The sequence below is a fragment of the Phycodurus eques genome, chromosome 11 (assembly GCF_024500275.1).
Source record: "Phycodurus eques isolate BA_2022a chromosome 11, UOR_Pequ_1.1, whole genome shotgun sequence".
In the NCBI taxonomy this organism is placed as follows: domain Eukaryota; kingdom Metazoa; phylum Chordata; class Actinopteri; order Syngnathiformes; family Syngnathidae; genus Phycodurus; species Phycodurus eques.
The window spans coordinates 19,341,687-19,360,743 of NC_084535.1; the positions used below are offsets into that span (position 1 = coordinate 19,341,687).

The 19,057-nt window shown below is 41.2% G+C and overlaps 1 protein-coding gene across 1 annotated transcript in view; it reads right to left on the minus strand.

Moving 5' to 3' along the window:
• Positions 1 to 1,608: 1,608 nt before the first annotated feature.
• Positions 1,609 to 19,057, minus strand: part of plpp4 (phospholipid phosphatase 4) — a 57,953-nt gene continuing 40,504 nt past the window's right edge. Inside the window, exons 6-7 of the mRNA XM_061690309.1 lie at positions 6,036 to 6,206; positions 1,609 to 2,499 (exon numbers count right to left, since the gene is read on the minus strand). Of these exons, the coding sequence (XP_061546293.1) occupies positions 2,291 to 2,499; positions 6,036 to 6,206 (380 nt within the window). The 3' untranslated portion in view covers positions 1,609 to 2,290. The remainder of the gene's footprint in view (positions 2,500 to 6,035; positions 6,207 to 19,057) is intronic.

Below are 19,057 nucleotides of genomic sequence, written 5' to 3' on the forward strand. Positions count from 1 at the left end.
CCCTCAAAGCTTATTGGTTCTACATTAATCCTTGTGTTGCTATGGTGACTTAACCAATATTGTGTTGTCAGAATTCAGAGTAGTAATTTTTTAATTTCAGACTACATATTGCTTCTATTTTCCGAAGCGACATTGAGGGTTAAAGGTAAATTGAAAATCCATTCCACTCAACTCTAACAATAGAAAAACATTCTTGCACTAAAGTAGTTTGTAAAATCTCATCTGTGGCATAAAATAGAAACCACTGTGTGTCGGTTGTGGTGTCAAAGATCTTTGATTTCATAGAAATTAATGCAACTTGGGAACTGTCCGGTAATTATTCAAAATGTGTGAATATCCCATAGTTTTGAGATATTAGTTATCTTGAAGTGGCTTCATGGTGTTCCAGAAGAGTAATTACAGCGAGATAAAGCAAGGGTTTCAAACTTGTTTTCATTAAAGGCCACATCATTGTTATGGTTGCTCTGAGAGGGCCGCTTACAACTGTAAATCCGTATGAATTTATAATTACTAGGGGTTTAACGGTATGCCAAATACCAATGTTTGGTACGTAGGCTACCTTGGTTTTAAGGTCCCAGTTTGGTTCACATTCGGTAGAGTAAGGGAACAAAATGCAAAACATAAAACTAAATTACAGCTGCACAGACCACGTCTGGTCCAATGCGATTTTACTGAATTTTCTTGCGGACAGGGAGACAGATACACGAGCTCCGTGGGCATGAGTGATGGATCAGACGTATTCAATTCATAAATATATGAACAACGGACATCAAACCCTCCATATCATTGTATGAAGCAATTCATTGATCCCATTATTATTATTATCATCATTATTACATTTGTTAAATCATCCCAATGGCCAGTACCCAGCTAAGGGTTGGGGCGGGGGCACACTAATAATGGGTGGGGAAGAGGGATGGATAACATGAGGTCCGCAGACATACAGTATTTAAATCCCCGCGGTTATCACCAGCTCATTCTGTATTTAATCAAATCGGCCAAGCGCAGTGACAATGCACGGATCGCTGCGTCCTCTTCTGCATATAGAGAGTCTATTGCACCTGCTTTTTAAAGGGAATGAAAGAAGCCGCTTCAATTGGACAGGATTGAAGTCGGCTGTCAACACGCCCAGACCAGCACAGACATCCCACTTTTAAATGTGCAGGGTACGCACCGGTCCACGAAATCTATTCATGTATGTCACTTTACAGGGAGTTCAAATGATATACAGTATTACAGGGTTTTTTTTCTTTTTATCAAAGTGCATCATCAATTCTTCATTTCAGGAAATGAACGATTCAAAAGTGCAACAGTAATATTTTAAGCAGTCAGAATTATTATGCTGTAAGAACACCATTGGCATTTGTTATTGTTTTTTTCGTGATGCATTGTTGTTTGCGTTCAAATGAGTTATGTTTGACGTACAATACTACTAAATGCATATCATTAGCCATGATATTTGCTGAGATGGAGTGCATTTGTTTACAGAGTAGACGTGTGGCTAGAGTGCAAGGCACTTACACTTCCTGTCCCTTCCCCAATATGTTCCGTACCTAAAAATCTGAATCCGAAGACATGTACCATTACACCCCTAATAATTGCCCCCATTATATTACACAATTGCCCCCTGCATGTGACTATATCAGTAGTTTCGAAGAGAAGTCAAGAAACAGTCGTGGCAAACTTGGATCTGAGTTTGACACCTGTGCACTAAAGCGTCTGGTGGGAGCTTATCGTCAAGCTCGCTTGGGGAAAATGATGGTTCAATGGTTGCTACTTGCTTTGCGACATATGTGTTACATATAGCACCATGAGCACCAAAAATAGAAACACATACTCAAGGCATGACTACCCCTTTTAAATAAGTGAAGAGATGCAAAACACCAAGTATTTACAACTAAGCTGCCCGAGATTGCTTATTGAAGGATACATTCCCGAATAAACAGTATCAAATGACAACGAAAACAATCAATTTCTACGGCTTCACCCAGACCACTCCCTCACCTTTTCCCATGAGATTATTTCTTCCCACCTTGCAAAATTAATGCTTCATATTCTTACGATCCTGTCATATATCATAGCAACATCTAGACTTTAACAGATGCTAAGCAAGAACAGTATAAAACACACAAAAGATAAAGTAGTCAACACAGAGACAGAATAAAAGAGAATGGAGGAGATTGGCTTACTGTCCACTGGAATGTACACAAGAGCCATGTAGTCAGTGGGAAGGGGGTGGGCTCATTGGCTTGGGGGGGGTGTTGAAGGTAGTCTCGGAGGTGGCCACTAGTCATAGTGGTGCTTCAGTCAAGCCCTCCAGGGGGAGGGTTGTGGCATTGTCAGTGGGCCGCTGATCCTCCTGAGGATGCGGGGATGTGTGAGCGGTGGCAGCTAGGCTGGCGTAGGCAAGGTGACAGTCCGTGTGCAGAAAGGGGGGGTAGTGCTGACGGTAGCTGATGTATGCAAACAATAGCCCAATCACTCCTCCAACAAAGGCATCTGTATAGTCACAGAACGACATATATTTTCAAGTCTGCAACCATTGTTAATTTTAGCCTATCCATGCAACACCTGCTACAAAACAAAAAAATAATTGGATGCAACAGAATGTGTTATACTGCCTCAGCGTGCATATTATTTAAACATTGATGAAAATAAACTGAAATGCAAAGCAAATAATCTGCAATGAGCTCAAGTGGATATGGAAAGGCTTCTTCAACATATTGTAACTGTCCATCCAAATCTTATCATAAAAGCATGGGGAATATAAAAAGACCTTGGCCCTCAGCCTATAACAGTGATTTCCAATCTTTCTGGAGCCAAGGCACATATTGTACAATTGAAAAATATCATGGCACACCAACAAGCAAAAATGTCACAAAATACATTAATTACTGTATGTACTTCCTGCCATCCAATAGAAGAGCATTTATTTGTTCTGTCTGTCATTATGCCTCACTGAGATAAAAAGATGAACAAAGACACATTATTTCTTGGTAATAATAATGTTTTGAGCAATTATGTCAAATTTGATAATTTCCCACTGCACACCTGAAGAGCGCTCACGGCACACTAATGTGCCCCGCCACACTGGTTGAGAATCACTGGCCCATAGCTACAGATTCTGAAGGAGACACTTTCACACAATACAAACAGCATATGTTCTTAGATCTTATTAAACTCTAGTTCTCTCTCCTTCTGGCTGAAGTGAAATATAATGTCAATTCCCACTATTCAGAGAGTAAGTAATTCGTGACCTTGCTCTATTAATGTTTCATTGACTCCTGTCAAATACATTTAACAGTCTGGGATTTAATGCAGTCAATTAATATGATGGCCTCACAGTGACAGTGATTGGGAGGTAAGGCTAAACCTCAAAAGACCTCGCTCACATAAAGACTGCAAAGGAATGGAGGGACTATTAGTATTTATCAAGCAGTCCTCAAATGCCAGGCTAATGGTGTTTCCCAGCTTGTGTTTACACTGAGTGCAGACTGAGGCCCCTCGGGTTTAATGGGCTGCACCATTGCTGCATATGCTGGCACTCTGCTGGGAGAGGAAGGGGACAAGTTAACATCTGTGAAAAACAAACCAGTGACGATGGGGCTCAGAGTGGCCAATTTTTGGGGAAAAGTGTCTTCATTGGCTGTTAAAAGTGTTCATTTGGTTGTTTTAGTGTTTGTGTTAAATCACATAGGGGGTAGGAGTCTGGATAATTTTGTGCCATCATTGTTTTCAGCAGTGATCACCAGACGCTATAATTCTGACAGACTGGCCACTCGGGGCTATGTCAGTGGGCATTGTATCCTCCCAATGTTTAAGAGCTTTTGGACAGCCCAATTTCTCCTGCTCACATGGACAGCCATCCATCCATTTGATGAACCGGAAATCCTCACTAGGGTCTCGGTGTGCTGGCACCTATCTCAGCTGACTTTGGCCGGGAGGCGTGGTACACCCTGAACTGGTCACCAGCCAATCGTAGGATACATATAAACAAACAACCATTCGCACTCACATTCTCACCTACGAGCAATTAACCTACCGTGCATGTTTTGGGGATGTGGGAGGAAACCGGAGTGCCCGGAGAAAACCCACGCAGGCACGGGAGAACATGCTAACTCCACACAGCCGTGACCGGATTTGAACCCGGGTCCTCAAAACAGTGAGGCAGATGTGCTAACCAGTCACTCACCGTGCCCTCATGAACATTTAGATACTTAGTTTTGAAACTACTTGCTATAAGACACTGATTTTAAATAAGGACTAATTGACATGTCTGTTCTCTAAAATCCTGTATTCTATCTACTTTGTATTATACTGTATGTACCATTCTAAAAGCCTGACATGGACAAGCGTTGAGAATTAGCACTCATGCTAAAATAAAAATGACTTAATATCCAATGTTCTTGTGATGTCCATATCAAATAAACAAAACAAAACCAGTGGGGTTCGGCAAGGTTACCCCTTCCATGTCTCTGTCTTTTTCCCCTTGTGCGTTATGTTTACACGATTTATGTAGATTACCCCCGCATTGCCGAACAAGAGCAAAAAATATGGTCGACCAAAAGTTAAAAAAGGCTCAATATTAACATGGTGAATGGTGGGACTACCACCGTTCCTTGGGTTAGGGAGGCAACTAGTGAAGGTGTTGAGATCAGTGATGTGACTTCATGAAAACAGAGAATAGTCTGAAGTTACCAGATCCCCATTTCACACAAAATAGCTACATTTATGAAAATTCTTTTCAGAGAACAATAGAATTTTGTTCCAATAAGAGTACTAATGATAGTCAGAGGAGAGCCAATAGTGGTATACTAGTACTGTAGCATACTGTATCTGCCTTTTAAAATTTTAATGACATGGGAAAACCACATATTTACTCCTGTAACAGTGCAGACAAGCATGAACAATTAAAATAGTTTTGAGTAATTACATGCCCTTATGCTGAATCAAAGCTGTGTGAAAGCCTCAGCAGGAGCCTTTTATTGATATGAGAAGGAAATTTGCATGCATTAAGCCAGTACATGAAAATACTGATTTTTAAATTATGTTTGCATTGAGCCTGCATCATCAGCAGTTGGTCGCATATTTGAAAAATCTAAACAGAACCATATCCATTTGTCAAGTAATTTAAACATGCATGGCATTTGTGTACTGTAATATTGTGTAAGTAAGGTTAAATTATGCGTGCTAGTACTAGTCAATTAATCCTGACCGACTGCTTGGGAAAAATCTGTTTGTGTCATGTTTTCAAATGAAACCCTGACCTCCTACTTGTTATGTTAAATGTTAATCTTTCATCAACACAAAATGCATACGGTGCCCTGAAACTCAGGAATGTTGTCAACACAGAGCATCAACTTTTTCCATTCATAATTTTCTCTCCCATACATGTTGAATTTAATCTTTTCATCTTTCCAGTCAATACTAATTATGTGCTTACAGGCTGCTAAATCAAATCCTCACTCACTCTCAGTTTTCAGTTTTATACTTTGGAGCAAGTATCCATGCTTCTCAGTTAAAAATGCAGGCAGTTACATAAATATAACAAAGCTGTTTGGAAGATTTTGTTTCTTGCTCATATCATTTTAATTCCTGTACTATTATCCATCATCTTAACATACTGAGGGTTATGTTCGGATTGACTTCAAGGGTGGCACAATCAAAAGCACACTCATTTGTTCAAGCCAGGGGGTTGTTTTGTAAAAAAACAGTGAAACTTCATTCAGTTTTTGATTAAACAAATGAAATAAACCATCTAGGTATAATGGGCTGAATTGCAAGGTTGAGTAGATGACCACCTTTCCTGAATATTTTAAATCTTTCATAAAAGTAACATTTTTATGGCTAGTAAGATGTAGTGCGATGTTCCATAGATCCAGAGATCTAGGTGTTTTCTATGTTTTTGTTTTGTTTCTGTTTCAATCAACCATTTTCACACAATCATAGGCATTTGCACAGTTTTATAGCACTGATGTTTGCAGTCTGAATACAACCTAAAATACACCTCACAGTGTTGGAGCCTTCAAGCTTACCTTGCCAGTGGTGCTTGTAGTCACAGGTCCTGGACAAAGCGATCATCATCGCACTGTAGAGGGGCAGCACCATGGCACAGAGGCGCCAGCTACGACCTCGACCCTGATCAGTAAAGCACTGCAGCTTCCCTGCCAGGTAGAAGGAAGTGAATCCAAGCCCAGAGAATGCAACTAATTAAGAGAAGACAGACAAGAGGCCAAGGTTCAAATTCATCTGCTGCATTCTGGTTGCACCCTACCTTCCTCATTCTGTGTTTTTCTTTTAATGTCAGTTGCTGAGAGAGTTAGTATTGGTGACAAGTCCAGAGTGTACCTCGCATCCGGCCCTGAGTCAGCTGGGATAATGAGGACAAGGCGCATAGAAAATGGATGGGTGGGTGGATGGAAATACCACAATAATATATCGACAAGTAGTTGGGAACATGGAAGAAAAAAAAAATCTCATCTATAGTCAGTCGAGGTGGCTTGGTTATATCGACTGGGTGCCCCCCAGATACTTTCCTGTTGGGGTGGTCCGAGTATACCTAATCGGGAGAATGGCTGAGAGCAGAAATAGGTCACGTTGCATAGGCAATAGCCCCTTTCACACCAACACTTGTGACTTTTCCACCTGTTCTGTAGGAGACATGGAATGGGGGTGGAAGTTGACCTTCAAATGGGTAACTTTCTAATATATTATTAATGGTGTAACACAGTTGGAATTGCGACTTTGTGAATGGAAAGAGCAAAAAGCTGGGTCAGGGGTGTGTAGTTTAACACCACAGACATGCAGAGACAGCGCAAGATAATAGATTAGAATGGCTTAATGGAGCTGATCTGGAAAGAGAAAAGAATGTCATACAAAAGAACAAAGTCACTGCATAAACAAAAATACTATCATGCTGTTGACCTGACCTATCAATGTATCAACTACTCAAAAATATTCAAAATAAAGATTAGATTTAAAGAACACCTTTTCAGTCAACATTATTGAACTAACTATTAACTAACAAAGAACCTCTCAATGACGAATCCTCCAAAATCTTGCTGTCATGTGTGACTGTATTTCCAGGGTGTATGGGAGTGTATCTCCAAACAGCGATGCTATGATGCAATTCTTGCATCCTCTAATGAGATGCAGGCAGAAACTCTCTATGGACTTACCGTTTTAATGGCTGAGAGAGTTTTTAAGGTGAGGGGCTCCTATGTTAACATGTAACTGGATCGGGAAGGCCTTTTTTTAGTCAAAATACTATTAGGTTTTTTTTTTTTTTTTTTTTAAAAGACCAACTTTTTTACAACCATTTAAAAAAAAAATGCTGTGCCCAAGGGCAGCACAGTGGGCGACTGGTTAGAGCATCTGCCTCACAGTTCTGAGGACCGTGGTTCAATCCCCGGCCCCGGCTATGTGGAGTTTGCATGTTCTCCCCGTGCCTGCGTGGATTTTCTCCGGGCACTCCGGTTTCCTCCCACATCCCAAAAACATGCATGGTAGGTTAATTGAAGACTCTAAATTGCCTGTAGGTGTGCATGTGAGTGCGAATGGTTGTTTGTTTATATGTGCCCTGCGATTGGCTGGCAACCAGTTTAGGGTGTATCCCACCTGCTCCCCGAAGAGAGCTGGGATAGGCTCCAGCACGCCCGCGACCCTAGTGAGGAGAAGCGGCTCAGAAAATGGATGGATGGATGAATCCTGTGCCTAATGATTAGGAACACTGTATTTTGTCAGGGTGGGTGTGTTAAATGAAATCCTCTATATTATAGATTAGAAGCTACTATAATTGTTGCAAATAAAACAAATAATATATACGTATTCACTGTAGATTGCATAATTTGAAACCGAGTACACACACTTTGTTAGTCGCTGACCGTGCTCATCCGCCTGACTTTCGTTCAGGTAGCATGGGTTTCGTTCCCTCTCCGTGATGAATGAACAGTGTGAATGTCTGTCTGTCTGTATACAGTATGTGCAGTGTGATTGACAGGCAATTAATTCAGGCTGCCTTTCAGACAAAGCCAACTGGGATAGGCTGCAGCTCCCGGTCGCCCTCTACAAAATAAGCGGCATTGAAAATGGATGGATGGATTGATATAAACATATCGGTATATTTTTGAGTATATTTATAGTATTAGCATTTAAAAATTATTCAACTTTGCACACACAAAATACAAACAATTTTAATTAAATGTGTTTAAAAGAAATTCAATTAATTTTAATGAAATACAGTATGGCTTACCTAGTACAGCCAAATGTTTGCTTAGGGTATAATTTGCTTTAACAGACAGACCAAAAATAAATCAAGAATAGGTCTACAGTTATCAGGTCACAGGTCTCTATTGATTATTAAAACCTTAGAGAATGTAATTCCAATGTCAGTACTTCCTCCAGACTCAAGAGATAAAAATATGCCTCCAGCATAATATGAACTTTTTACATCGTGATATGCTTGAACTGTTCCGGTCTGTCGGGCTAAAAAGGGCAAATACTGGACTGGTGGAATAGGACCAGGAAGCTGTAGAAGCACATGAGTTATGTGGTCAAAACACTTAACTGCCTGCAGGCATTGGCAACCCACTACACCACTGAGATTGATTACTTTATATTGTAACGTGAACATTTCGGGCAGTTTCTACGGTGTAATGATTTCCATACTTGTCTCACAAACAGAAGGTACCCTGTATGGAGACTATTCTGTATCCAAAGACTTTTTACAGAGCAAAATCTTTACTTTTACAACACGAGCTCTTCTGTCTTTTACAGGTAATCTAAAACAGTAGCAGAGCAGCTATAATCTTTAAAAGAAATCATGACATCAAGGAACCGTCTATTTCATCCACAGAAATGAGTGAAACAGCTCAGGAGAATGACCGCCAAAACAGAAAGACTCAGGAGGATTTTCACCCCTCGGTTTATGCTTCACTTTGCTCCAATACTGTTGTCAACTGAACTCTACCACATTGTCCAAGAAGCTAAATTCCAGTGCATGACAATCCATTGTTTTTCCTAGCTGTGCCATTTATGCACTTTTCACTCCTTAACAACAGTCACTTACCTTTTTCTACATTTTCCTTTCTCTGGTGCAGAAAATATGCCCATGAGATATTTTTGTTCAGAAACTGCTTCTGCTAATTGAAAATGTACTGATTTGTTAAATAACTTTTTATCCATCCATCCATTTTCTGAGCCGCTTCTCCACACTAGGGTCGCGGGCGTGCTGGAGCCTATCCAAGCTGTCATCGGGCAGGAGGCGGGGTACACCCTGAACTGGTTGCCAGCCAATCGCAGGGCACACACAAACAAACAACCATTCGCACTCACAGTCACACCTACGGGCAATTTAGAGTCTCCAATTAATGCATGTTTTTGGGATGTGGGAGGAAAACAGAGTGCCCGGAGAAAACCCACGCAGGCACAGGGAGAACATGCAAACTCCACACAGGCGGGGCCGGGGATTGAACCCGGGTCCTCAGAACTGTGAGGCTGATGCTCTAACCAGTCGACCACCGTGCCGCCACTTTTTACATTCATTGAAAAGAATTTTTTTGTAAAGATTTTCAACCTTGTAGGTGTGCATGAACATAAGATTAACAAAAACCATTTTTTGGCCCAAACCTGAATCATACAAAAATTATTGCACAAAGGGAAAATGTTTTTGCACATATTTTTGACTAAAAGACAACACATATTCCATCCCCCAAGCCTAAAAAAATGACTGAATTAAATTTTCTATTGGACATAACCCCCAGATGCCCCATGCACCATTTTAAACTGTGATCATATTATAAGAGATAGAATAGGACTAATAATCACTAAATAAGAAAAGCATTTATACTAGACAATTGTTATATTTCAAGTGTTTACTGCATCGACTTTTTGACAGTAGAAATTTCCCTTGTAGTGAAATGCAGAACACCCCAGACTAGATTTCAGTTTTGTTGTAAATAGTTGTACCTTTTTTGTATGTTGATGTCTCATGCCATGCAAAAAAAAAAAAGCACCCCAAAAAAACGAGTGTCTCGTCTTTATCTTACTACTAAATGATGCTGATATTAAGGCATCTTGATAAAACTGAAATGTATCTGCAATTTAAACAGTCCACACAGAGGACCGGTTAGATTGTGATCCGGGGCTTTTTCAGGACGCTTCAAAAAGATGCCGTAGTGTAGAAAAAATGGCTAAAACCTAGAAGAGCGAACATGGCTTCAGTCAGCATCTAGAGAATTTCAATGGCAGAAAAAATAATATTACATTTGTAGGGAGCGTTCATAGTGTGTCTCCCTGCTGCCAAATATAATATAATTAGCTCATTCATTCTGAATGGAGAGGTTACACAGGGATTCCTGTTGGTGTATCTAATAACCAGAAAGAAGGCAGCATCAGATGGCCATGAAAGAACAGTGAAAGACAGAAAGGGGACAAAACATTACTAAATTGAATTTGCTTTATGCTGTTGAGAAGTCTTGAGAGGTAAATCCAGTGAGACAAAAAAAACATTGATTACTAATGAGAGAGAGCAGGTTGTTCAGAAGTGAGAGGACACAATTGCTGAGACATTTTACACTTTTGATTGTTGCAGAGACATCAGAATGGAGATGAAGTGGTGACAAAGTTCAGAAATGTTTGAAAATGTTGCTGTTTTGAATTCAAATGTTCCAAATAGAGAAGTCATATTATAGCTGTATTTAAAAAGCATCAACATCCATCATCAGATATTGTCAGTTTGGTTAGCACGTCTGCCCCACAGTCAAGAAATTCTTGGTTTGAATCTTGGGGTTCAAGTTCTCCTGTATGGAGTTTGCATATTTTCCCTGTGCTCCCATGGGTTTTTAAGCATCCTAAGGTACCTTGAAGGCATTATATGCAGTAAATGCAGTAAATGCAGAATATTAGAATATTATTATGATTACATTTTCTTTGGTTTCCTCTTTAAGCTCAGAAAGTAAGTTATGTGTAATAATGTGAAATGACACAGGGAAAATGTATTGAAGACACCAACTGGTACTTATTTAATACTTTGTACAAAAGCCTTTGTTTGCAATGACAAGTTCAAGACGCTTCCTGTATGGAGAAGCTAGTCACATGCATTGCTCTGGTGTGATTTTGGCCCATTCCTCCAAACAAGCAGTCTACAAATCTAGAAGGTTCCATGGGCTTCTTTTATGGACCTTGAGTTTCAGTTCTATAAATTTTCAATTGGATTCAAGTCAGGTGATTGGCTGTGCCATTCTAGCAGCTTTATTTTTTGTTCTTTGAAACCAATTTAGTTTTTAACTTGCTTTTAACTTTATTGACTTATCTGTCAAGAGCTGTGCCCTGCAGTTCCTTTGTTGGAGCTTGGGTGGCGCTCTGCACCCCTCTCTCTCTCATTTCCCAGTAACCAGCACCACCTCAGCCCCGCACCTGTTGTCAATCAGACTTCAACATTGCCTGCATTTAAGCCTGCCAGATCTAGGACTCCACTGCCAGAGTATTAACATTGATCCGTGGTACACCAGCTCTCTACTCGCACAGAAGCTACGCTACTTCTCGCAATTGTTCGGACCTCCATGTTCTTCCTCGTCCTCCTTCCGTGCTCACCCCCTTTCTGATCTCTCCAGCCATGCCATCAAGCCCTTCCACCTGCTCACCCCACCACTTCCCGCACGTTACTTGTCCCGACGGTCCGCCATCAGGCCTTGGAGGTCCAACTCTGACTGCAATCCTAATAAACCTCCACAAACTTCCTCCGCCTGCTTCTGAGTCCAGTCAAACCTGATATAAATTGCATCGTGACAGAATACTCTGGCCATCATGGACCCAGCAACCCCGGAGGCGCTAAGAGAAGCACTCACCCACCAAGGCACCCACATTGGAAGACAGGACAAAGTTCTCCGTGAGATCATGGACTCATTAAACACTCTCTCTCAACAAGTATCCCTACTTTCTTCCCAAGTGCAGTCTTGCCAACCTCCCGTGAGTAGTCCTTCCGAGGCCGCAGCCGCCGATCCATCCCGCCTCCCGTACAAAGAGCCTCATGTTCCTCCGCCCGAGCCCTACTCCGAGGACTTCGGTTCATACAGCCAATTCCTCTTAAATTGCTCCCTAGTATTCAATCTGCAACCGTTAAGGTACCCAACTGAACAATCCAATGAAGCATTCATCACCAACCTCCTACGCGGAAAAGCTGCTAAATGGGTAACAGCGTTATGGCACAATTCGTACTTGTGTCATTTAACTCGTTTTCCGCCGAATTTAAAAAAGTCTTTGACGATCCCATTCAGGGCAGGGAAGCCACTCGACGCCTCCTTACGCTCACTCAGGGCTCTAGTTCCGTGGCATCCTATTCGGTGGCATTTATAATTCTTGTGGGTCAGTGCGGGTTGGATGACGCCGTGCTAAGGGGTATATATATTTTTTTTAAAAGGGCTTTCTGAGCAGCTCAAGCACGAGCTTGCAGCCCGGGACGAGCCCTCCTCACTCGAGGAACTAATTTCATTATCTATTCGCCTAATTCCCTGGCTCATGAAGCACAACTCCACCATAGACTGGACCCACCTATTGATCACCGGGTGGATTCCTCACTGTCTGCTTTCTGCCATGCCGCCCTCCAGCAAACCTCAACCACCTGCCACACCGATCGACCTCTCCCGGGTGCTGGAAGAATATCATGATCTCGCCCCTGTTTTCAGTAAGGATCTTGGCATTTCTAAATGTGCACAAATTAGAGGTTGACCAGCATACCAGAGCAGATTGTTTTTAACTTTATTGACTTATCTGTCAAGAGCTGTGCCCTGCAGTTCCTTTGTTGGAGCTTGGGTGGCGCTTTGCACCCCTCTCGTCCTCTCTCTCTCGCTTCCCATAACCAGCACCACCTCGGCCCCGCACTTGTTGTCAATCAGCCTTCATCATTGCCTGCATTTAAGCCTGCCAGATCCAGGACTCCACTGCCAGAGTATTAATGTTCATCGCTGGTCCACCGGCTCTCTACTCAAACGTAAGCTCCGCTACTTCTCGCAACTGTTCTAACCTCCATGTTCTTCCTTGTCCTCAGTGCTCCTTCCGAGCTCCCCGCCTTGCTGATCTCTCTGGTGACGGCGTCAAGCCCTTCCACCTGCTCACGCCACCGCTTCCCACACGTTCCTTGTCCCAACGGTCCGCCATCACGCCTTGGAGGTCTAACTCTGAATGCAATTTCATAAACCATTCTCCACAAACTTCATCCGCCTCTGCCTGCATCTGGGTCCAGTCTGATACAATTGTATCGTGACATTATCATGAGAACACAAACCTTTTTTCAACTTTGTACATCCTTACCTGTGATCTTGATTAGAGTTAGAAAATGTCTATTTTGCCAGTGCCATTTGCGTGATTCCTGGTTTAATGAGAAGTGTATAACAGAATACTACTGGCAATGTAAAAGTAGCCATTGAGAGCAGCTCGTGGGTTTAAAAGAGCACTTCCCTCCCACTGCCAAAACGATAACAATTAAACTGGTTGGCAGTAATTTTGGAAAAACACGATAAGTGGGCAGAAAGAAGGTGAAGGTGCTGGTTTGAGAATTGTCCACTAGTGCATACTTGATCAAAGCTTCTCTCTCTTTTTATATCCATTAAAGGTTTTTAATACAGTAATACAGTGATGCACGCTCAGGACGAGTTATTTTCCCCCTTCTATTTCTATTTTGAATTGATCAGTTACCATTAGAGCACACACTCTTCTTTTCGCCAGTGCATATTAACCTAGCACTAATATTGTTTTAACTGACTCATTATCGCTCCTCCATCATCTGAATCTCAATTTGTTAAAGTACCATGAATTTCAATGATTATATTTACTTGTTTCAGTCTTTGTACGCAAGTATAAAATCAGTGATAGAATGTCTCATTATGTCTGTCTTAGATTGCACAAAAACATATTAACTGATCATATCTAGTTTAAATTAGACCAATTTGACAAGAGGACTATAAATAGGGAGGACATCTTTCTTTTTAATTTATTGAAGTGTATAGTTCTCTTTCTTTGGCTTGTCTACTAAAAAGTATTAAGAACATTTCTTCACAGACAACCTGTAAAGCATCCTATATACATACTATTTTTAAAATAGATTTTTGTTGTTGCAGTTCAGATCAACATGATTATAAAGTTAAATTGGAATGTTATCCCAACCTCAGACATCAACAAAGTAAAGATGATTGTCACTTGTCTGGTTGGCCCATTGCCACATTTGTCACAGTAAAAGTTTTTAAACTAAAAAAAATACATCAAATTAAAATAAAATCAACAAATAGGGCTGTGGTGAAGACAAACAAAGACTAAAGATTGGATTCCGCCTTCGCTCCAGATATGCTGGTATATGGGTGCTCCCTGTGATCTCATCTAGCAGTTCTTCCAATTACACTTGTTCACACTGCGCAACAACCTAAGGTTATTAGTGCTACAGTGGAGAGATATAGTGCTGTTAAATAATTCAGAAAGGCTGTTCTTCTGTGTCATTTCTTTTGGGAACATCTCCAGAACATGCCCAACATGTGTTTCTTAATGAAACTTCTTCTAATTCTGAGAAGCTGATTAAATTTTTGAACATAAACATTCACTTCGAATCAATCTTGGACTGTACAGAAACATCCACCAATCCATTTTTTTTCTATCAGCATCACAGGCGAGCTGGAGCCAAGAGGCTTTGTTCACCCTGGACTGGTTGGAGCGGTCACCTCAATAGCACGGCACAAAAAGGCTAATGACGTTTCACACTCAAATTCACATTCACACCTAAGGATAATTAAGGGTCTTCTATTAACCTAACGTACATGATTTTGGAATGCTGGAGGAAACTAAGGAACTAAGGAAAAACCCACTCAGGAAAGGGGAAAACATTCAGACTCGACGCAGGAAGGCTCGAGCCCGGATTCAAACCCCCAACCTCAAAACTGTGTTTACTACTTCACACTAAGCATTGCTTATTGTCATACTTGGAAGAATAGAAAACACTGCTACTGGTACCACTACTAGTAGTACTACAGCACAGAGCCATCAATATATTTTGTATTGAATGCATTTGTTATCTTATATTTGGCTCTGTTGAGTCCAATACATTATCAGATTTTTTTGTTAAATATTTGGATCTTTATGCTATTTTGATGCCAATTTAATTCTGGTCTGTCTTTGGTCCATGCATCGTTTATATTTGAGCTCAAGTGAACCAAACCACGCCAGAGTTCACTTGCAAGCAGACGCAGACCACCTCTTCAATCAGTCTCACTCTGCTTGTTTGTTGCAGTTCAGATGACTATGTTGAGGGTTCCCACACCAAACCACACAAGCAAGGCAATTGCAGTTTGTTTCAACAAAACCGAACTTGTATGAACACAGCCTTAATGTGACCAGCCCAAATATATGGGAAGTAGAGTGTTAAAAGACAAGATCAGGAGGACATGCTGTTGCTGCTTAAGCACTGGGTACTTGACACAGTAGCCAATTTGTGTGTTTTCAGGCATTTGAGACGCTCTGGTTCAAGTTTCATTTTGTCAGTGTTGTTGTCTGTACAAGTAACTTTTTGAAACTGTAAAGAAACAACAACTGATTGACTCAATTATTCATTCATTCATTCATCTTCCGTCCCACTTATCCTCACCAGGGTCACGGGCATGCTGGAGCCTTTCACAGCAATCTTTGGGCGAGAGGCGGGGTACACCCTGAACTAGTCGCCAGCCAATCGCAGGGCACATATAAACAAACAACCATTCGCGCACACATTCACATCTAAGGGCAATTTAGATTCTTCAATCAACCTACCATACATGTTTTTGGAATGTGGGAGGAAACCGGAGTACCCGGAGAAAACCCACGCCGACACGGGGAGAAAATGCAAACCCCACACAGGCGGGGCTGGGATTTGAACCCCGGTTATCAGAACTGTGAAGCAGATGTAATGGTGTCGTCCACCATGCCGCCTTGACTCAATTAGTCGAATGTAAATTTTGTCTTTGTGTAGATGCTCAAACATAGGTTTATTCTCAGCATACAGCATTTCGTGTTTGGATTCACAGATACGCTTAAATAATGTTGTGACTTGTATTTTACTTTTTTTTTTTTTTTTTACTGTGCAGTCTGTTGTTCAATGAAAAATACACCACCGTGCACTTTTTTTGGTTTGGAATTATTAAAGGTTGGGCAAGATGCTGACGCATAGAAATAGACAACCCTCCAAACTCACATTATCAGCTATATCATCCATAATTTTGAGTCTTCAATTAACATAGAATTAAGCCTATGGCAGGAAACCAGAATACCTGGAGAGATCTCACACAAGCACAGGGAGAACTCCACAGAGAAAAGCCATGGCAGATTGAAACCCACTGACCTTCCCCCGAAGCCAAGTCTGTACAACAAGTCCTTTTAGAAGACTGAGCTATTACCACTCATACATTAATACCTAAGGGATATGGATTATTTGATCCCATGTTGGAAGTATTTTCATCCTCTCCCTTACTTGTTCATGAATCGTATTTCATTAAGGCTCAAGGAAGTGCACGCAGTTACATGGCAATTAAATGCATTTACAAGGGTTTCCTGAACGCAAGCAGCTCCTCCACTTTGCAAAAATATATACTGTAGCGTGCTCTTGGATTTGCCTGCTCTTAATTAGCGTTGGAAGAAAAAAGTTAATACTTCCATAGATGTTTCCTTCACCACAATTGCTTCTGAATCCACCTGAACCCATACAGTTTCTCATAATAAATCTTTAATTTTAATCATTCTTTCAAGATGATTTCTTGTTAAAAGTATGGCTTCTCTTGAAGAGTAATATGTAATTTTAAGTAAACAACATGAATATTGAATCCCCTATAGAGGTAAGCCTCATTGCAATATTCTCCACACTACAGAATATATGAAATGCTCATTGTAATTAATCAATCTGTATTCTATACGTTCGGACTCTCAACCCTGTCAGCAAACATTTCGTCGTTGCACCGATGTCAGCCTGTCACCAAACATTCCATCGCTACTATGTTGCAGAGAGTTGGCTCATTGGCAATACGTCGCCAAGACGTCGGCATTAAATAAAAAATTACCACCACACGACGTCTGAACGATTCAAGATGGAATACCAGCCAGGGTAGCCTCTTCATATTTCTTGATGTGACCTTTATTCATGTGGGACCTTTCCGATTGTGCTGTACCGTCTGCTGCTTGACTCATTCACCGTGCCGTTTAGCTTACAGGTGGCAAATCTCTCGCTTCTCGTTCTACTCCATTCCTCACTGGTTCAGGGCTCCATTCACTTGCCCAAGGTGAGTTGGAAATCCTACTACTGTACCACCCCAAAGGAAAAAACAGGGCGCTTCAGTACATTTTATTATCCAATGTGAAAAACAATACTGACTTTAGCGGTAAAGAAAATGGACGGATGGATGGACTTTAAAATTAACATTTTAAATTAACCTAATTTCATGTTGGTATTGAAGACACAGATTTCAGATTAAGAAACTTCATTTACAGATTGCAAGTAAAACATGAGAAAAAAATAACTATTAAAAAACATCAATAAACAACAGCAAAATCAGCACGCCGATTGCTCCTTCCACAGCCTGCAGAGGAGAAAGAAAAAACCCTATGAGCTCTACAACACTTCGATATCTCACCTCATCGAGGAAGTTTCTTCATTCAAACCACGTCAAACTCATGGCCTGCGCTTTTGTTTGGTGTTTACACAGATTTGTTTTGAGTGACATCAGCTGTTACACTGGGTTGACTGTACTGCACACGCCAAACTATTATTAGAGTGCGGTCGGGTTAAAAACAGAGCAGTGTGAAAAAACTGTAAATGAAAGGCACACTATTTACATAAAGAATTATGACAAAACATTGCCGATTTAAAGGATATTGTTTAGTTCTAGTCCGTGAAAATCACAGCCTACGGGTCAAATTGACTTTAATACGAGTGTGAGGCTGGCAGACTGCATGCCCTGGCATACATGGTTTGTTCCAACAGTAACACACAACTTCCTTACTTTTCTGCCAATTTAATTTAAATAACCTACCTGAAAAATGCTGGTGGTGAACGGCGTGCTGGTGCTGTAATGAATACAGCTGTGAAAAAATTAAACTCCGACTGCAACAGACAATCAAAACTGCTGAAAAGATTGTCGGTACCCCCCTACCCACCCTTGAGGACTTGCACGCTGCCAGGACTAAGACAAGAGCGTGCAAAATCCTCTCGGACCCTTTTTGCACACTGACTGAGGAGTATCTGCAACATTTGCACAATCAACATTTTCCGAGATTATCGTACTACTCGCTTGAAGTCTCGGCACCCTTTGCACAATGGTCATTGCACCAGACTATTGCTATATTAGTCATTCAAACTGCTCAAAGTGCTAGAGGACTCTGCATCTTCTTGCACAATTGTAAAAAAAAAACAAAAAAAAAACTTTGTACCGGCATTACCAGATAACTAGCAACCCTTTATTGCTCAGCGACTGTTTATGTCAATGTCTTTATGTCTCAAAAATGGTCGCTGTCAATTGCAAGACGCAATTCAAGAGCGGCTTCCAACTCCCGGAGACAAATTTCTAGTGTGTTTTTTGGACATACTTGGCAAAAAAGATGATTCTGATTCTGATTCATGCAGTCACTGAGCTGTAAAACCGGTAAATTCCCACCTAACCAACATGGGAATGGCCAGCCTGGCCAGCCAAGCTGACGCAAACCAGATCAAAGCTGGGAAATCGACGCTTTTCGGCCGATGCTTGTCCGACGTTAGCAACTGCCGGCCGACGTGCCTTCCCTAAGGCCGACGTTGGTGCTACGTACGTTTGCTGACTGGGAAAATTGAGCTTTTAACATGCCCTATGCACTGTTTATTGCGAAGGCACCACTAAGATGTGTATGGCCAGCAGCAGATTCCAAACATGAAGCCTCTTAACATTAATCAGCTAGACAACAGGAAACCATTTGAATTATTAAATACCACTGCAAAGTGAAAGAGCGTGTGAAGAGGATGGAAAAGACTTCGTAACAATGCTCATGCACAACAGACTATGAGAAAAAATGTTTGAGAATG